The sequence below is a fragment of the Dromiciops gliroides genome, chromosome 3 (genome assembly GCF_019393635.1).
Source record: "Dromiciops gliroides isolate mDroGli1 chromosome 3, mDroGli1.pri, whole genome shotgun sequence".
NCBI lineage: Eukaryota > Metazoa > Chordata > Mammalia > Microbiotheria > Microbiotheriidae > Dromiciops > Dromiciops gliroides.
In genome coordinates this window covers 550,889-566,543 of record NC_057863.1, presented here as the reverse complement: position 1 = coordinate 566,543, position 15,655 = coordinate 550,889, and the positions used below count along the sequence as shown (strand labels likewise).

The window sequence follows — 15,655 nt, the reverse complement described above, 5'->3', positions numbered from 1 at the left end:
TTAACTCCAATTGCCTCATCCAAGGAAAACTAAAAACAAAACAAAACCAAAAAAATCCAACCTTTTTCTTGCATCTATTGTCTGTGTTTTCTTTTACAACATGGCTAATATAGAAATATGTTTTGCATGACTTCACATGTATAGTCAATCTCAAATTGCATGTCTTCCCAAGTAAGGGGAACGGTTGGAAGGAGGGAGAGAATTCAGAACTCAAATTTTTAAAAAATGAATGTTAAAATCTTTTTACATGTGGCGGGGAAATATTTAATGAAATAAAAAGTTGCACTTTAAAAAAGGACAAATTATTCTAAGGACTTGAAAGTCAGACTGAACTTTGGTCTCACCTTGTCTTTGTGGAAGGATGCCTAGGCGAGCCTTTGCCCTGACACCAAACCCCTGTTCCTGCTCTCCGGGGGCTGTTGGAAAATATGGTATGGGTATTTTCCATGTCTTAGTTTCTTCTAATGGCTGGTTTTTTATAAGACCTCTGAAATTTTAGCAATAAATGGGGAAACATATCAACGAGCTCACCAGGAATATTTATTAAAATAGCACTTTTGATACAAAGCCATTCAAAAAGTAAGCCTCCATGGGAAGTGCCATTGGCTCTAAACCATAGACTCTGACCCTGGGCAGCTGCCCAGGTCTTGTGTCGGCCCCCTTGGGCAAAGGCCCTGGGCTGGGCCAGGACCTCTCTTCTGGCTGCACAGTCCTGGCATTGGCGGGAGGGGTGGCCTTGCCCTCCCTAGGATGGTTACAGGCCTTGTCTTCTCCTCAGGCCAGGAGAAGCTGCCATACTTGTGGGCATCCAGTGCCCCTGCTGGTTCTGCCAGGCTGAGTATTCATCAGGGAGGGGTCCAGACAAAGGGTACAGGTACAAAGTGAGGCACCCAGGAAACAGGTCAAATTAGGAAAGAAACAGGAAAATGTGAGTGAAGAATAAACGCTGAGGGCAGCAGGGGAAGGGGGAGAGAGAAGATCATCTCCAGAGGCTCCGAATTGGAGCCAGGGATTTCACCTTCCTGGAGCTGCAATACCAATGGCTCCTGAAGAGAACACACTTTCTGCAGCTCTTCCTTATCAGAGGCCTTCTTGGGCTCATCTGGAACAAAACATGCCCGGTGCAGACCTTGTCATTTCTGAAGGGAGATGGTTGCTTAGCCTGAGCTGGGCCTGCAGCCTGCAGTTACAGACTCAGAACCCACCCACCTACCCACCCACCATAGGTATGCCCCAAGCTTGGGGTCTGATGGCCGCCCTCTGGGCCAAGACATAGGGATAAGGGGCTCATGGACTCAGATCCATCTTGGCTTGATCTTCCTCCTTTCTCAGGGAAATACTAAGCGTGCTCCATGAGGACTGACCTTCAGTGGGGCCACGAAGTCTCTGTGGAGGGTGTGGCCTCCTCCAGTGCCCAGGCTTCTCAGTGACCCACAGCCCAGGGCTTGAATGCCTTCTGGGCCTTCATGTCTAAGACTCCCCCTCTCCAGCATCAGTTTATACTTTCTGGTCCCATGTTCTCTTCCTCTCTCTGACCCCTCCCATGCACCTGCAATTCTTTTCAGCATTGACACACATACCACAGCCACACCAGGAAGTCACAGCCTGCTTCTTATGGCTTGGGGACAGTCAACAACCACAACCCAAGCACCAATTTTGAGATGCTCCCCTGTTCAGTTTGGCCTTTGTACCAGCTCTAAGCTGAGCCAAGTGTCTGACAATCAGCTGATCCTTACCACAGTCCTATGAGGTGGACTCTATTAGTGCCAACTGAGGTTGTAAAGTGAAGTGATTTGCTCGAGGTTAGTATCAGAAGCCATCCTGTGCCTCTGAGGCAGTGACGCTTTTCTCCTTACCACATACCCACTAACCCAACCCCTCATAATGCCTCCCTACCCCCTCCCTACCCAGGGAAGCCTTTCATGAGAAAGAAGCCAATTTGGGAATCTAAGGGGTCATGGATTTGGAGTATGATGGAGGCTGGGGGCATCAGACTGGGGTCCAAGGAGAAAAGGAGTCATCTCCCTGATGGAATTCAGGCATTTGGTAATGCTTTCATTAACCTTAATTAAATGCTAAAAAGTAAGTGAGGCTGGCCAGGGGATTTTTTAGAGGAGACTGTGATCCAAGATCAGAAGCCAACAATAAGGAACAAAATCAAAAAGTTGAGTCAATCATACCCAAACACACACTGATGCCAAGCGTTGTGCCTGAGCATCGCACCCCAGGCCCTTCCATTAAAAGACATAGACAGACAGTCCTAGAGAGAAGAACTGAATGTCAGTCTTCTCCATGAAACCCAACCCTGAAGAGTAAAGTGGTCCCAGAGGAGAAGGAGAGGGACATTAATGATCTCAATGGAAATTAGCAACTGAACCAAGTGCTTAGAAGAAAAGTCAGTACATGGGAGATGACTGGAGGAGCCAGTGGGAATGGGGATTTCAAGGCATGTTTGATTTCCCAGGTCAGTGCAAAGTGAAATCATTGCCTGGAAAGTTTTCAATAGATTGCACCAGGTAGCCTGCCCCAAGGACAAGAGAAGTAATCCAATGGATTGTCCTGGGCTTGGGAAGAGACATGGAAAGGGGAGTCCCATCCTCCCCTGAGATCATCACCTTCCCTTCTTCCCTTCCCTCTACTTTGGCAAAAGTGAACACAGTGGGAACAATCAGGGAAGGAACTGGTGAAAGACAAGAGGCACTCTGGCAGAAGGATGGCTGAGAAATGATGGGGCAGTATCCCTCCAGCTGATGAGCAAATGATGTGAAGGAGCCCAGGAGGGGCAGCTGCCCTTAATCTGAAGAGGGAACAAAAGTGAGCTTGCTCTCTCATCACTGTCTCTGTCTCTGTCTCTGTGTCTCAGTCTTTCTCTGTCTCTATCTCTCCTCTCTGTCTCTGTCTCTCTCCTCCTCTCTTCTCTCTCTTTCCCTCCTTCCCTCTATTCCTCATTTCTCTCCTAAATTTATATGAAAACCCCAATTTCCTTTCTTCCCTTCCACTGATATTAATAAAGTTGGCAGCAGCGATGGCGCCAGACACAGATGCAATTGGACAGGGGTGAAGAGGTGAGGGACTGAGCACACCCACCAAAGCTGAAGCTAGAAGCTAAGGTGGGGGTAAGGAACAGGTGGTTGGCTGGAGTTGTCTTGGTCATTAGACCCTGTAGTCATCAGACATCTCCAGTAACCTAAATAGTTCATTATTTGGTGTAACTATGACCCAGTGAGGATTGATAACCTCATCTGGCTCAGGAAAAGGCAGGACAATAGTAGAATTTAGTTCCCAGATGTGTCCTTTAATAAACTGTAGGAGCAAATTCAATTGGGGATTTTCTTTTTCTTTTTTATGGGTAATTAATCATTTTATTAATAATGCTATCTTTTTTTCTCTTTTTTTGGGGGGGGGGGTTGGTACAATGAGTGTTAAGTGACTTGCCTAGGGTCACACAGCTAATAAGTGTCAAGTGTCTGAGGCTGGATTGGAACTCAGGTCCTCCTGAATCCAGGGCCGGTGCCACCTTGCTATCCCCAAAGCTACCATATTATTCATAAAAGAGGGCAGAGATACTTTTGAATGCCAAAGACCCCTCATGAAACCCAGTCAGTTTACCTCTGGAAGAGTGGATTTTACTGAGGGAGAAAATTGACTCTGTTAATCAGGTATTTTCCAATCAGATTCTCTGTTGACACAGTCCATAAGGAAGGAGGAAGCTTTTGGAGCTGTACTTTCCTAGTTCTTTAAAATTCAAATGTGAATGAACCAGGTTTTTCACCCATGCTCCTATCCCTCCAGCCCTCTCAATCCCCAATCCATCCATCCACCATTCATTCATTCATAAAACATTTATTGAGTGTCTGGTACACTTAAGACCCTAGGCTTGGTGCTGTTTCTTGTAAACATATTTATCATTGTTTTCTGGGATGGTCAAGAGGAATAAAGAGTATGGCTTCATAAAAGGAAACTATAAATGACAAATGCCACACGAACAAATGCACTTTGCTGGCCACACCAGCCAACATTTAAAGAAAAGGACTTGTTTATGGAGGTTTCATTACCCACAGTGAAGAAGGTTAGAAAGGGGAGAGAACTTTCCTCATCCCCTGGTTCAGAGGACCAGAAGAAGTCCCTTTAAGCTGCAGTAAGGGGGATCCAGGCAAGGCTTAAGGGCATGGCATCATGTGTGGGTTGCTAGGGCCCCACCATGCCATCCTTGCCTGTAAGGTCTAAATAAGAGAGCCAGACCCTGCTCTCATGCTTTCTGGTATTTATGGTGAAAGAGGGGCCTGAGCCAGGTCACTTTAGGGAGTCCCTTCTAGCTGCAGGGCTAAGTTGCTTTATTAATGTCAGTGGAAGGGGAGGAAGGAAATAGAAAGGTGGTCATAGAAATCTAGAATAAACAAGTTGGAAATAATATAAAAGTTCATCTCATTCAGCTAACTCATCTTACAAAGGAGGAAACATGCTGAAAGTGGAGACATTATGAGGGCTTCAGAGAGCTTCTGACTGGAAGGGATGATGACCTGGGTCCCCACCTCTATGTCCACAGCCCTACCCTTACTGATTCAGGAATGTGGTCCCAGGCTCCCCATAATAATTTACAAGCCACTGAGTCACTTGAGGTTTGGGGGTTGGTTAAAGACATCATAATAGACTTAGTTACACATAGCCCAAGGGTCTCCCCTCCACCTGTTCTCTACAATTACACCTACCCACCCAAAATATCATAACTAAATGCTGATCCAGAATGAATGTCCACTAGGAGGGGAAACCTCATAGCACTTTCTTTTCCCAGGATAGTTTCTTTGTCTGTCTGTCTTTCTTCCTATCTGTCTCTGTTGTTCTCTCTCCACCCTGCCCCACACACAGAGAATTGCCCTGCTTAAGGGGGAGGGGGCTGCCAAGGATCAGCTTTATGCCCTGAGAATTGGGAGAATCAAAGGCTATGCATTTCCTGCAGTCACTTGGGGCCAGTACTGGACCCCCAGGCCTTTCCCCTCTACCAGTTGGACCTACTTTCCATCTTCCCCTCCTCTGATGAGGCAGAGAAGAGATGTTCCAAAAAATGCCAGGTGGGAGGCTGGATGGAGGCCAGGCACAGTAGACAAGGCGCCCATCTAGAAGAGGACCAGAAAGCTAATCTGGCTAGTTCTCATGGGTCACTTGTAAAAGCTCTTGAATAATTAACACAGAATAACAGCAAAAGGCATTTTGGCAGCAAATGCTAATAAACCTTAGGATGTATCCTCAAAGTGAATTGAATCCCACACTTGGGAAGCTTCCATCACTCCTAGAAGAGGCCACTCAGATGAAATATTGGCTAGGTCAGGCCCCAGCAAAGCTCTTTCTTTCCCCTACTCCACCTGCATCAACTTTTCGGTCCACACTCAGTCATGGGCAGATGCTGACAGAGGCAACCCTTGTGAAGTGGCTAGAGAGCAGGCCTCAGAGTTAGGAAGACCTGGGTTCCAATCATGTCTGACACATCCTTGACCACATGATTCTGAGCACTTTGCCAATCTGCATGAATGCCAAGGATTTGCTCTCCAGGCAATCCCAGCACTGGTTCAATTATGGATCTGGGCTGTGCCCACCATCCACCACCAAAAATAGCAAGACTAAATACTGACCCAGAACTCATGTCCACAAATAGGGGAAGACATTTAGAGTATTCTTGCCACAAGGTGCAGAGAAAAGTCTCAAGGATTACGACTTAATAGGAGAAATAAGCACAAGATAGATGACAAACTCTTGAGAATGAAATTCTGAAGGCACCAAGAAGAACCCTTCCAGTGAGGAGAGAAGAGGGTGGTCATTGGAAGGGACAAACAGGGATGCATGGGGAACTCATTGTCCAGATGTAGTTTGAAAAAACAGGCACAGATAGTAACAAAGGATGAATACACACAATTAGCATTGCCCTGTTGTAAGAGCAGTCTCCCAGACACTAAAGGCCAGATAAGTTGAGGCTGATTTTTTGGTTACTGTTTTGTTGTGGTTTTAAAGCTATCTTGGAGGGAAAGTATCATACAGGATCTCGGCTTGGGGTCAATGGGAAGACAATAAGTGATAATAGAAAGTGGAATGATTCAGATCCTATTTTACTTCTGTCTTTTCTGCCATGGACAATAACATTTGAATTAGCTGACATTTCTGTAGTGTTATGGGGCAGGCAATATGCTTCATGCAGAAAGGAAAGAGGCAGTGTGGCAGGGTATAATGAGCTAGAACTGGCATTAGGAAGATCTGGGGTCAGATCCCACTTCACTTCCTAGTCCGGTAACCCTGGGCAAGTCACTTAGCCTCTGAGTCTCCACTTCTTCATCTCTAAAACAGACATATTAAGAATGTCTCCCTCATCAGGTGATTATAAAGATCGAATGAGAGTGTATATAGAGCACTTGAGAAACACCACAGCTTTAGACGGATTACCCACCATTGTTGCCTTGAGGTCAAATTACCTGTCCCAGAAGAACTGTGTCCCTTGGTGCTGAAAGAATGGCAGGTGTGGCTTCTGAGCCTTTGCCAGTGATGTTCAAGAGACCCCAAGGATGGGTGGGGTGCCACAGAGTGGAGAAGCACAAATTCCTGGTCTTCAAAAAGGGAAGAAATAAGAGTCTGCACACTATTGGCCAGGGAGCCTGTCTTCAATTCTGGGCAAAATTCTTGAATGTATCATGAAATGGATGGTTAGTGACACTATCTTAAAAAAGGAAGCAATTGAGGGGTAGCTAGGTGGCACAGTGGATAAAGCACTGGCCCTGGATTCAGGAGGACCTGAGTTCAAATCTGGCCTCAGACACTTGACACTGTGGAAATTTATTTTGATTTGGGGACCCTGCCTTTGGGATGAGATTAAAAAGCCTTAGGCCCTCAGGGTGTTTTTTTTTTGTCAGAGGGGCTAGTGCCCCTCCCTCTCTGCTACAGTTGAGCCAAAAAGCCCTGTGGGCTCTATGGGATGCCAGGTCAGACCTGGGAGAAAATCCCCAGCTCCCTCCACCCTGAGAGGATCTATCCCAGAGATCCCAGGTTCGTCCAGGCTGGCCTCTGGCATAGCATGTGCAGAGGTCCCTGGTTGCACAGCAGGGGGCATGGGCCCCTGGCACTCTGGGTGTGGTATTCACAGGACGCTGGAGAGTCCCCCCAGCCGCAGCGCCAGCTCGGCTGGCAGATTAGCTTGGCATGTTCGGGGCACAGAGAGCCCGAGGTTTGAGGGGTTAGAAGGAAGATATATATAGGGGAGTTAGACAGTGAAGGGGGGGGCTGAAAGATTAAGAGAAGAGAACTCTGGAGATTAGAGATGCTGAGAGGTCAGTGAGAAAGGGATGATAGAGATGCTGAGAGGGAGGCTGGAAGATTAAGAGAACAGAAGGACGGTATGGAGATTGGAGAAAGTGAGAAAGAGCTCCAGCTGACAAGAATAAGAGAGGAGACAGACAGAGGAAGGAGTGGTGCGGAGTAAGGGGCTTTTCAGGGGTTCATCACTATGGTAGTGAGAGAGAAGTTAAAGAGTGAAGCAGGGGGCTATTCAGTGGGGGCAGTCAGCACAGGGGAGTTGGAGTGAAGGAGAAAGTTGGAGAAAGCTGGAGCATACCCTAAGGCAAGAGGCAGCCCTTATTGTATTAAAAGCGGAGAAAGGTTGTATTATTTGCATTTCTTAACCCTTATCGCTTACATTTACTTTTATAAATAAATTCTGCTTTGATTATTTAATTAAAAGGCTTCTTAATCTTTCGCTTGTCAATTTGGGAGCAGTGTGGAGAAATTTTTAAATGGCCCATATTAAATTAATAGCAGTCAGATAGCCAGCGAGTCAAAAATCTCCAGATTATTCCTCCAGTTAGATTAGTCCCCCCAAGTCAGTAAATTTTTTTCACAACACTTACTAGCTGTGTGACCCTGGGCAAGTCACTTGACCCTCATTGTCCTGCCCGGCCCAAAGGAAGCAATGGTCCCCAAGAGCTAGCCTAGTATCAACAAGAAAGGATCAGGCCAGATTATCTTTATTCCTTGACCCCCTACACTCCCCCCGCCACCACACACACACACACACACACACACACACACACACACACACACACACACACACATGCACTCCCCTCTCCAAGTAACTAGACTGGTCAGTTGGGGAAATACTACAGATATTCGTTACTCAGCCATCTGCTAAACATGGGACAAAAACTCTTATCCTCTCCCTGTGGCCTGAACAAAGTTGGGGGCTAGACCACAATGCAGTTAGGGTTGAAATGAACCCTAATTCTTTCCAGGTCCAAAGAGAAGTCAGTAATGGTCTGAACATCAGTTTAGAAGGATGAAGCTGTAAAATGCCCCCGGGGAGCTGTCCTTGGTCCTGAGCGATTCAAAATGTTAATCGATGACTGGTATGAAGGCACAGATGGTATTGATTTAATTTGCTGAGAGGGATAGCTAACACCCCAAATGGCAGGGTCAGAATTGGGACAGCTAGAATGTGAACTGAATCTAATAGGAGTAGATGTAATGAAAAGTTCTAAATTGGAATTTCAAAATCCACCTCAAAAGCTGATCAGTGAGGGGTTGTCAGACAGAAGCTCCTCTGAAAACAATGCAGATATTTAGCCAGTTCAACGGTCATTACATACTTATTCATGACAAGACACTAAGGCTCAGCCTAAGACAATGGTGTCATATGGAAATCGGGAAATTAAAGCTTTGCTAGACTGCATTAAGGAGACATGGAGCCTCAACAAGAAGATGGTCCAAGGGGACCCAGCCCTGACGTGTAGCAAGGATGGTGAAGGACCTCCAGATCAGCCCACTCAAGGATTTGGTGAATGGACTGGGCATGTGTAGCCTGAAGAAGAAAAGGCCTGGGGGATGATATCTGTTTTCAAGTACTTGAGGGACTGCCATGTTTAAGAGGGGTTACATTTGTATGGTTTGGTATCAGAGAGCAGAGAACAGTGAGAGAAGTTGCAAAGGTGCCAATTTAGGATTGATTTGCAGAAACCCCTTCTACTGGCTCTGCTCAAAGAATCTGGATGGACACTTGTTGGTCAGATTGCAGAGGAGATCTTGGTTTGGGGTGTGATGGATTAGACTAGATAGATACAGAGAATCTTTACATCTGGGGGATCCCAGAATCCCTGGATTCTGGAACTGGGAGAGACCCTGCAGGCCACCAGGTCCAATCCACACCTGTAATCCATCCAGTCTGGGAGCATGTGGCTCATTCGTGATTCTATTTTTTACACTTTTATTAACAATCGAACAGCTACTTGTTTTCATAAGATCTGAAGAACTGTCACAAGGAAGGGATTTAAGTTGCCCTGTTTGGCCTCAGAGGGCAGAGCCAGGAGCTCTGGAGACAGACAATTCAAAGAGGCTTAAAGCCAAGAAAACCCTTTACAATTTGAGATGTTCCAAGGGGGAGTGGGCTGCCTTGGGCAGTCAGGAATGCATTCCTCCTCCTTATTGGCTAGGCCATATTGGGGATTCCTTTGGGACTAGAGGCTGCCAAGGTCTCTCCCAGCTCTAATGATCTCCCATGATCCTGTGACAGAGGCATACTGTCTGCATGCACAGGACCATTTCCAAGGTGACCCTACGTGCCTACTTGAGTTGCCCAAAGGGGTCACCCTCCCTCCCAGTGCTGAGTCTATACCGACTCTAACCCTCATCTCACTTTTCAGAGCCCTGGTGTTGAACACCAACCTTGGCTCTAAGCAGGCTGCATCTGCCACTGCCAACTTCCTATCTATGAAAACACAGCCAGTCCCATGTTTACCAAGCCCAGTGCTGAGAGAAGACATAGTATTCGATAGAAGTCTGGCTGTTTCCATCACTTGATCTTGAATTGCACCTCACCCTGTGCCCATGTTCACAGAGAAGACACCAATGATCCAAGCAGGCTGGCTTTGTCTGACAGATCCATGTGAGCTCTTTGCAGACTCTTTGCTATGAACACCATGTCAGCACAGAAGCCGCTTGATCACCTCATCATGAGCGCCTCAAGGCAAAGTGACCCTGGCAGAGCACAGTGCTTAAGCCTGGGAGTGTCCAATGAAGCCGGCTCTCCAGCTCCCTCCCTGGCCACTCCGAGGAGAAGTGACCCACCTTTCTCCCACTTAGCTATTGCACAGGTGGGCTTCTGCTGCTGCTGCCAGTCATCTCATGGTGTGCTGGCCAGAAGCCTTGTTTGGAGGACCCCAGAAGCCACACACACTGTTTGCATAGAGTTGAAGGACTCTGATTCTTAGCAAGGCCTTTCTCCTTCAGCAGTGCAAACATGAAAAGCATGACCCAACAGCAGGCCATCTTGTGCTTTTGTCCATTACATAGGTCACAGAGGCTAAAACACAAATCTAGAGTAATAGAAGGCAAATTCCAAATGAGAAGAGATCAATAGGATAGGAAGACACTGTATGGGACACATCTCAGTCCCAACTCAACCTGCTTTAAGTTTTTCATTCCAAAAAAAGGAAACCAAAGCCTCTCACCAATTCCTAGACAAGTCTATCCAATACAGAACACTTTCCCAAATGAGGAGGTAGAATCCCAGAGTTCCCCTAGCAGTAACCCTTGGATCTCCTAGGCAGGGCACTGGCCAAGCCTCTGCTCCAAGCCATCCACAGACAGGGCTAAGAAAGAAGAGCAGGGTCAGATGAGGCTTGTCAGAAGAGGACCAAAAGAGAAGCAAGAGAAGGGTTAGCATTGACACTGCAAGCAGAGAGCAGTCACAGGCCTCAAACGAGCTTTCATGCTCAGCATCAAAGACAACTTAGAGCGCTGGGTCAGACCAATGATTCAGCTTCTCTTTGACGAGGAGCAACTTTCAGCAAACAATGTGTGACTGCCCGACTCTAAACTGGAGGTCACAGGGCCTGAGGTCAAAGTTCAGCTCTGGTGCTTGACTAGCCATGTGGTCATGGATTTAGCCATGTGGATTTCCTGACCCTCTGTTTCCTCATCTGTAAAGTGGGAGGGATGGCATCTGCATAACCTATCAGGAGTAATGGGAGGACAGAGGTTTGAAAGCCTTAAGCCACCATAGGAATGTCAGTTCTCATGATGGTGAGCAATTCTCCATGACCACGCATGGGTGCAGGTGAGGAGGCTCAGACCCCTGGGGGGGGCATTGACACCCCCTGAGCTCACACTGGCCTCCGATCAAGGCCAGAAGGTATTAGGTATTAGGATGCCCCAACTCCTCCCCTATTCCTGCATCTCCCAGTTGCCCCATAATATTTATGACCATTATGTGTCCAAACACACATGGGGACCTTCTCTGGACAACTCACTGAGTCCTGGGTACGTGCAGACACTCAGCGACTTAAGTACTGATAGAATCTCCAAGTTTGGAGTCTGCTGACTCCCCAAATCTCTCTCACAGCCTCCCAGCCCCAGGCACGGCCCTCCCTGACCCTGCGGCTGCCTGCCCCACTTTGGGGGCATGTTTATTGTGCAGAAGATGCTCCTGACATAGGCAGGGCTGAGTTCTAAGGAGATTAGAGCACGTTCCCACTGGCTATGAACCTGGGGACACCTCGTGGGCAGGGAATGTCTTTTGCCTTTTTTTTTGTTTTGTTTCCTCAGTGCTAAGCACAGTGCCTGGTACACTGTGGGTGCTTAATAAGTGCTTATTGACCATTGACTGACTCTATCACTTCACTGAGCCAGCATCCTTCCCAGGCAGAAGCCCCACATAGGCTGAATTTTCATGGTCTCCAACACAGAGAGAACCAAAAAGGACCGGCAGGGAGGATGGGGGAGAGTGTCAGGCAGACAGACAGATGCACGCCAAGAATGCAGGCAGACCCAGAGGGGCCAAGTGATCACAGAGAGACAACAGAATGGACCCGACCATCCCATTTCCCCAAGAACTTGGACCAGTGCTATCTTTTGGCAGCCAGCAGCGTCCATAATCCAGGCGCAGTGGAAGCCACCCTCGGGCACTGATGACCCCTCTTGGTGCTCCCTGAGGTACCCAGGAGGAGGCTTGACCAGACTTCTCCCTGCCCCCAGGGAAGCTACAAGCCTCCCTCTGGGGTGACCATCCACATCCCAGGTGCCCCCAGCAGGGCTCCTTTGCACCCACTGGAGCCAGCACTGCTGGCTCCAGCTTCTGGCAGCTGCCTCCTTCCCTCTCGGTTCATCGCCCAAGGCCCAGAGGGAGGCAGCTTGAGCACAGCTTCTGGGGAGCCTGAGCCTGGGCAAAGAGGGGGACTCCACAGGAGTCTCCGAGACATAGTCAGTATGTTTGTCTGGCTGAGGGCGACTTGTGAAGTGTGATGACCAATCCCCCTCAGCATATCTGAACACCTGCAAGGGGGCAATTCTCTCCAAACCTTGCAGCTCACTGTGGCCATTGCAGCCACTTGGGGCCCCAGACCTTGCACAGGACACCCTCTCAAAACAGGCTGGGCTCAGTCTGTGTCCTTGTGTTCAGAGTGCCCCGGGGAGCCTCCCAGGGTCAGAGAAAACTGCCTTCCTTGGCCCACCCCAGCAAGGCACTGGGGCTGTAAACCTATGGGCTTCTGAGAGCCACTGTGGGTGTGAGTGTGTGGGGAAGAATATGTGCATGTGAGTGCATGTGTATATGGATGAGTATGTGTTTGTATGTGTGAGTGAGTGTGAATATGTGGGAGAGTATTGTGTTGGAGTGTATGCATGTGTGAGCCTATGAATTGAGGGAGAGAGTGTGTGTGTGTGCATGAGGATGAATATGTGTGGGAGAGTGAGTGTATGTGCTCGTATGAGGGTGTGAGTGTGTGTTTGTGAATGTGTGTATGGGTGTAGGTGTGAGTGTAACTGTAAATGTGTGGGAGAGTAAGTATGAGTGTGTGAGTCTGAGTGTGTGTATGTATGAGGGTATGAGTGTGTTTAAGTGTTTGTGAATGTGTGTATGGGTGTATATGTATAGGTAAGTGTGGGTGTGACTGTGTAAATGTGTGGGAGAGTAAGTATGAGTGTGTGAGTCTGAATGCGTGCATGTATGAGGGTGTGAGTGTGTGCGAGTGTTTGTGAATGTGTGTGTCTGAGTGTGTGGGGGGGTAAGTCTGAGTGTGTGCATGTATGAGGGTGTGAGTATGTGTGAGGGTGGTCATGTGCTTCTGCGCATCTGGCACACTGTGGGGAGCAGATGGTGCTGGGGCCACCTGCCAGGGACCCATCATCTGGGCACATACTCGCTGGGCAGGCCAGTCCAGTTCCTCTCCCTCAAGGCCTGGTCCACAGTCCGGATGTAGCCATCGATGAGTGCTTTCATCTCGGCCGTGAAGGCTTGTTCGGGCTCCCTTGGCTGCCCACCGAGTCTCCGGAAGCTTCCCTCCCTGTTGCTCTCCACACACAGAAGCCTCTCCTCAGTCACTGTCACATTCAGGAAGGCCACCATCTCCCTCAGCTTAGGAAGGAGGCTCTGACGCAGGTCCTCGTAGTGGACGACCAAGAGCCGTTTGCCATACTTGAGCCAGTCCAGGACATGGGATGACCACCAGGATGCATAGCTGTTGACAAAGTCGGGCCACTCTGGAGCAGGAGAGAGGAGAACAATAGGGTCAGGGAAAGGTCAGAGTCACTTTGATCCCCCCAAGTCCCTCAGAGCTGGCCAAAGACCACCGCCCCTCTCCAAGTCCCCACTGGCAGACCATGGGCTCTGGAGGATTGTGGCAGAGCAGAATGGTCAAGAGATCCGGCTGGGGAGGGACTGGCCATGACCTCACTCTGGCTTTATGACCTGCCCACATCTCTGGGGACACTCTCAGACAGGGGATGGCTGTTCTGTGGGCAGCAGCCACCAGCATGTCCAGAGCAGGTTGTTGCTTTTAAAAGAGGGAGAACCTTCATTTCAAGGAGAAATTTTGGGTCACTCAGCAAACACTGCCAGTTCAGCCTCCTGTCTTGCTCCTCCTGCCCAGTTGTGGGCCTAGATCATAGCTCCCAAGTCTGCCCAAGATCTAGGTACCAATGAACCAACTCAATGGGCTGATCACAGCCTGGACCACAGAAAGGAGGGTGAGGGACCCTGAGTCCTGGCCACATGAAGTCTGGCTGAAGACAAGGCTCAAAGGAGCATTTGAAGAGGTATCCTTTGTCCTGCTGGGCTCCAGGCCTCAGAGCTCCCCCCACCAGGGGTAAGGGCTGCCTCAGGGGCAGTGACCCTCTGCCTGAAGGTCCTCAAGCTAAGCCTGCACGTCCCTGCCAGGGATGCTGTTGACAAGAAGGCAGAGTAAGCTGCTTCTGAGATCTCTTCTGACCCAGGTCTGGCCTTCTGGCCTGTGGTGAAGCCTCCAATGGAATCCCGGCATCCCTGGAGCCCCACAGTCAAACTTCTTGAAGACCATTTCCCTGCCTTACAATGATGCAGCGTTTTCCATGCCTACCCTGCCCCCATCTCTGCAAAGAAGGGAGGGATGGATGCATTCCCATCTCTCCTCAGGAGCCAGGCTTTGTTCATGATCATTTTCCAGCCTCCAGCTCTGTTGGGCGGCTATTGCCACTGGGTCTACCTCCTTCAATCCTCATCGGCTCATGCGCCTCTCTGCAGCCCAGTGGAGTAGAGACACCTGGATTTCCCTTCTGGCTCTGCTACCAAATCAATACCTGTGTAATGCCCAGAAAATCATCTGTCTTCTCCAGGTTTCATTTTCCTCATCTGAAAAGTGAGCATCATGTTACTTACAACATGTACTTTGCCGGGTATTGGAAGAAAAGCACTTTTAAGTGTTTACAGTTTTAAAAGGAAGATGCTGTTATCATTGCTATCATCATTAATGGATGGATGGATGGATGGATGGATGGATGGATTAATGGATGGGTGGGTGGGTGGATGGATGGATGGGTGGGTGGATGGGTGGTTGGGGCAGCATTTATTAAGTGCTTACTTTGTCAAAGCACTGTGCTAAATGTCAGGGCCCTTGGCCTCAAGGAGTTTCTATTCTAATTTGGCCCTTTTTGACTGGTCTCTCCTCTCCTGTTTGTGTCAGTGAGCAGGTCCTCAGAAGTTTTACCAAGAAGACATTGAGGAACATGGATCGGAGTTCTAGAACTGGAAGGAACCTTGGAGGTCCATTTTATCTATGAGAAAACCAAGGCCTAGGAGGGAAAGTGACTGATGATTATAGGACCATACACTCAGAGCTAGAATGGTCAGCCATCTCCACCAACTGCCACTGGCAAGATTGGCAACCAGCCATCACCTTTCCTCCAGACTTTGATGGAGATAGCCCAGACCCTGAGCCCAAGAGCCTTGGGAAGAGCCAGGCTTCCAGCCCAGGGCTCACAGCCACTGTCCATGGGAGTTGACTGTATCTGAAGAGGACCCAGAAGTCTTTGCCCCCCACATCCTTGGCCTGTCCAGTGGCTCAACATCAGAAATGGATTCGATTTCAGCACTTTAATCAGACATTGAAGAAGAAGCCTGACCACTGGCTTTCCTGCAAGACTCCAGCTGATGCTGCCAAAACCTGTGTGTCTCGTCTTCCCCATGTGAATAGAAATCCCTGAGGACAGCCACTACCTGCCTCTTCTCCCTGTGTCCAAAGCACTCAGCGATGTGTGACATATAGTTAATGAACAGCTGATTTGTTCCTTTGTTCACCCAGCAGCCCCTAGTCACCCAAAGTGGGCTCTGAAGCAGTAGCAAACCCCAGCAGGAAGCTCATACTTTCATGCTGGTTTA

At 48.7% G+C, this 15,655-nt stretch overlaps 1 protein-coding gene across 2 annotated transcripts in view; it reads right to left on the bottom strand.

Moving 5' to 3' along the window:
* Positions 1–520: 520 nt before the first annotated feature.
* The window catches only part of WSCD1 (WSC domain containing 1), a 73,718-nt gene continuing 58,583 nt past the window's right edge, over positions 521–15,655 (bottom strand). Inside the window, exons 9-10 of one of the 2 annotated variants that reach the window (XM_043994198.1) lie at positions 13,164–13,503; positions 521–1,102 (exon numbers count right to left, since the gene is read on the bottom strand). In XM_043994198.1, coding sequence (XP_043850133.1) covers positions 1,099–1,102; positions 13,164–13,503 — 344 coding nt within the window. In that variant the 3' untranslated portion in view covers positions 521–1,098. Of the gene's footprint in view, positions 1,103–7,698; positions 13,504–15,655 lie in introns of those variants that run through there. The other variant, XM_043994197.1, reaches the window with a different exon arrangement.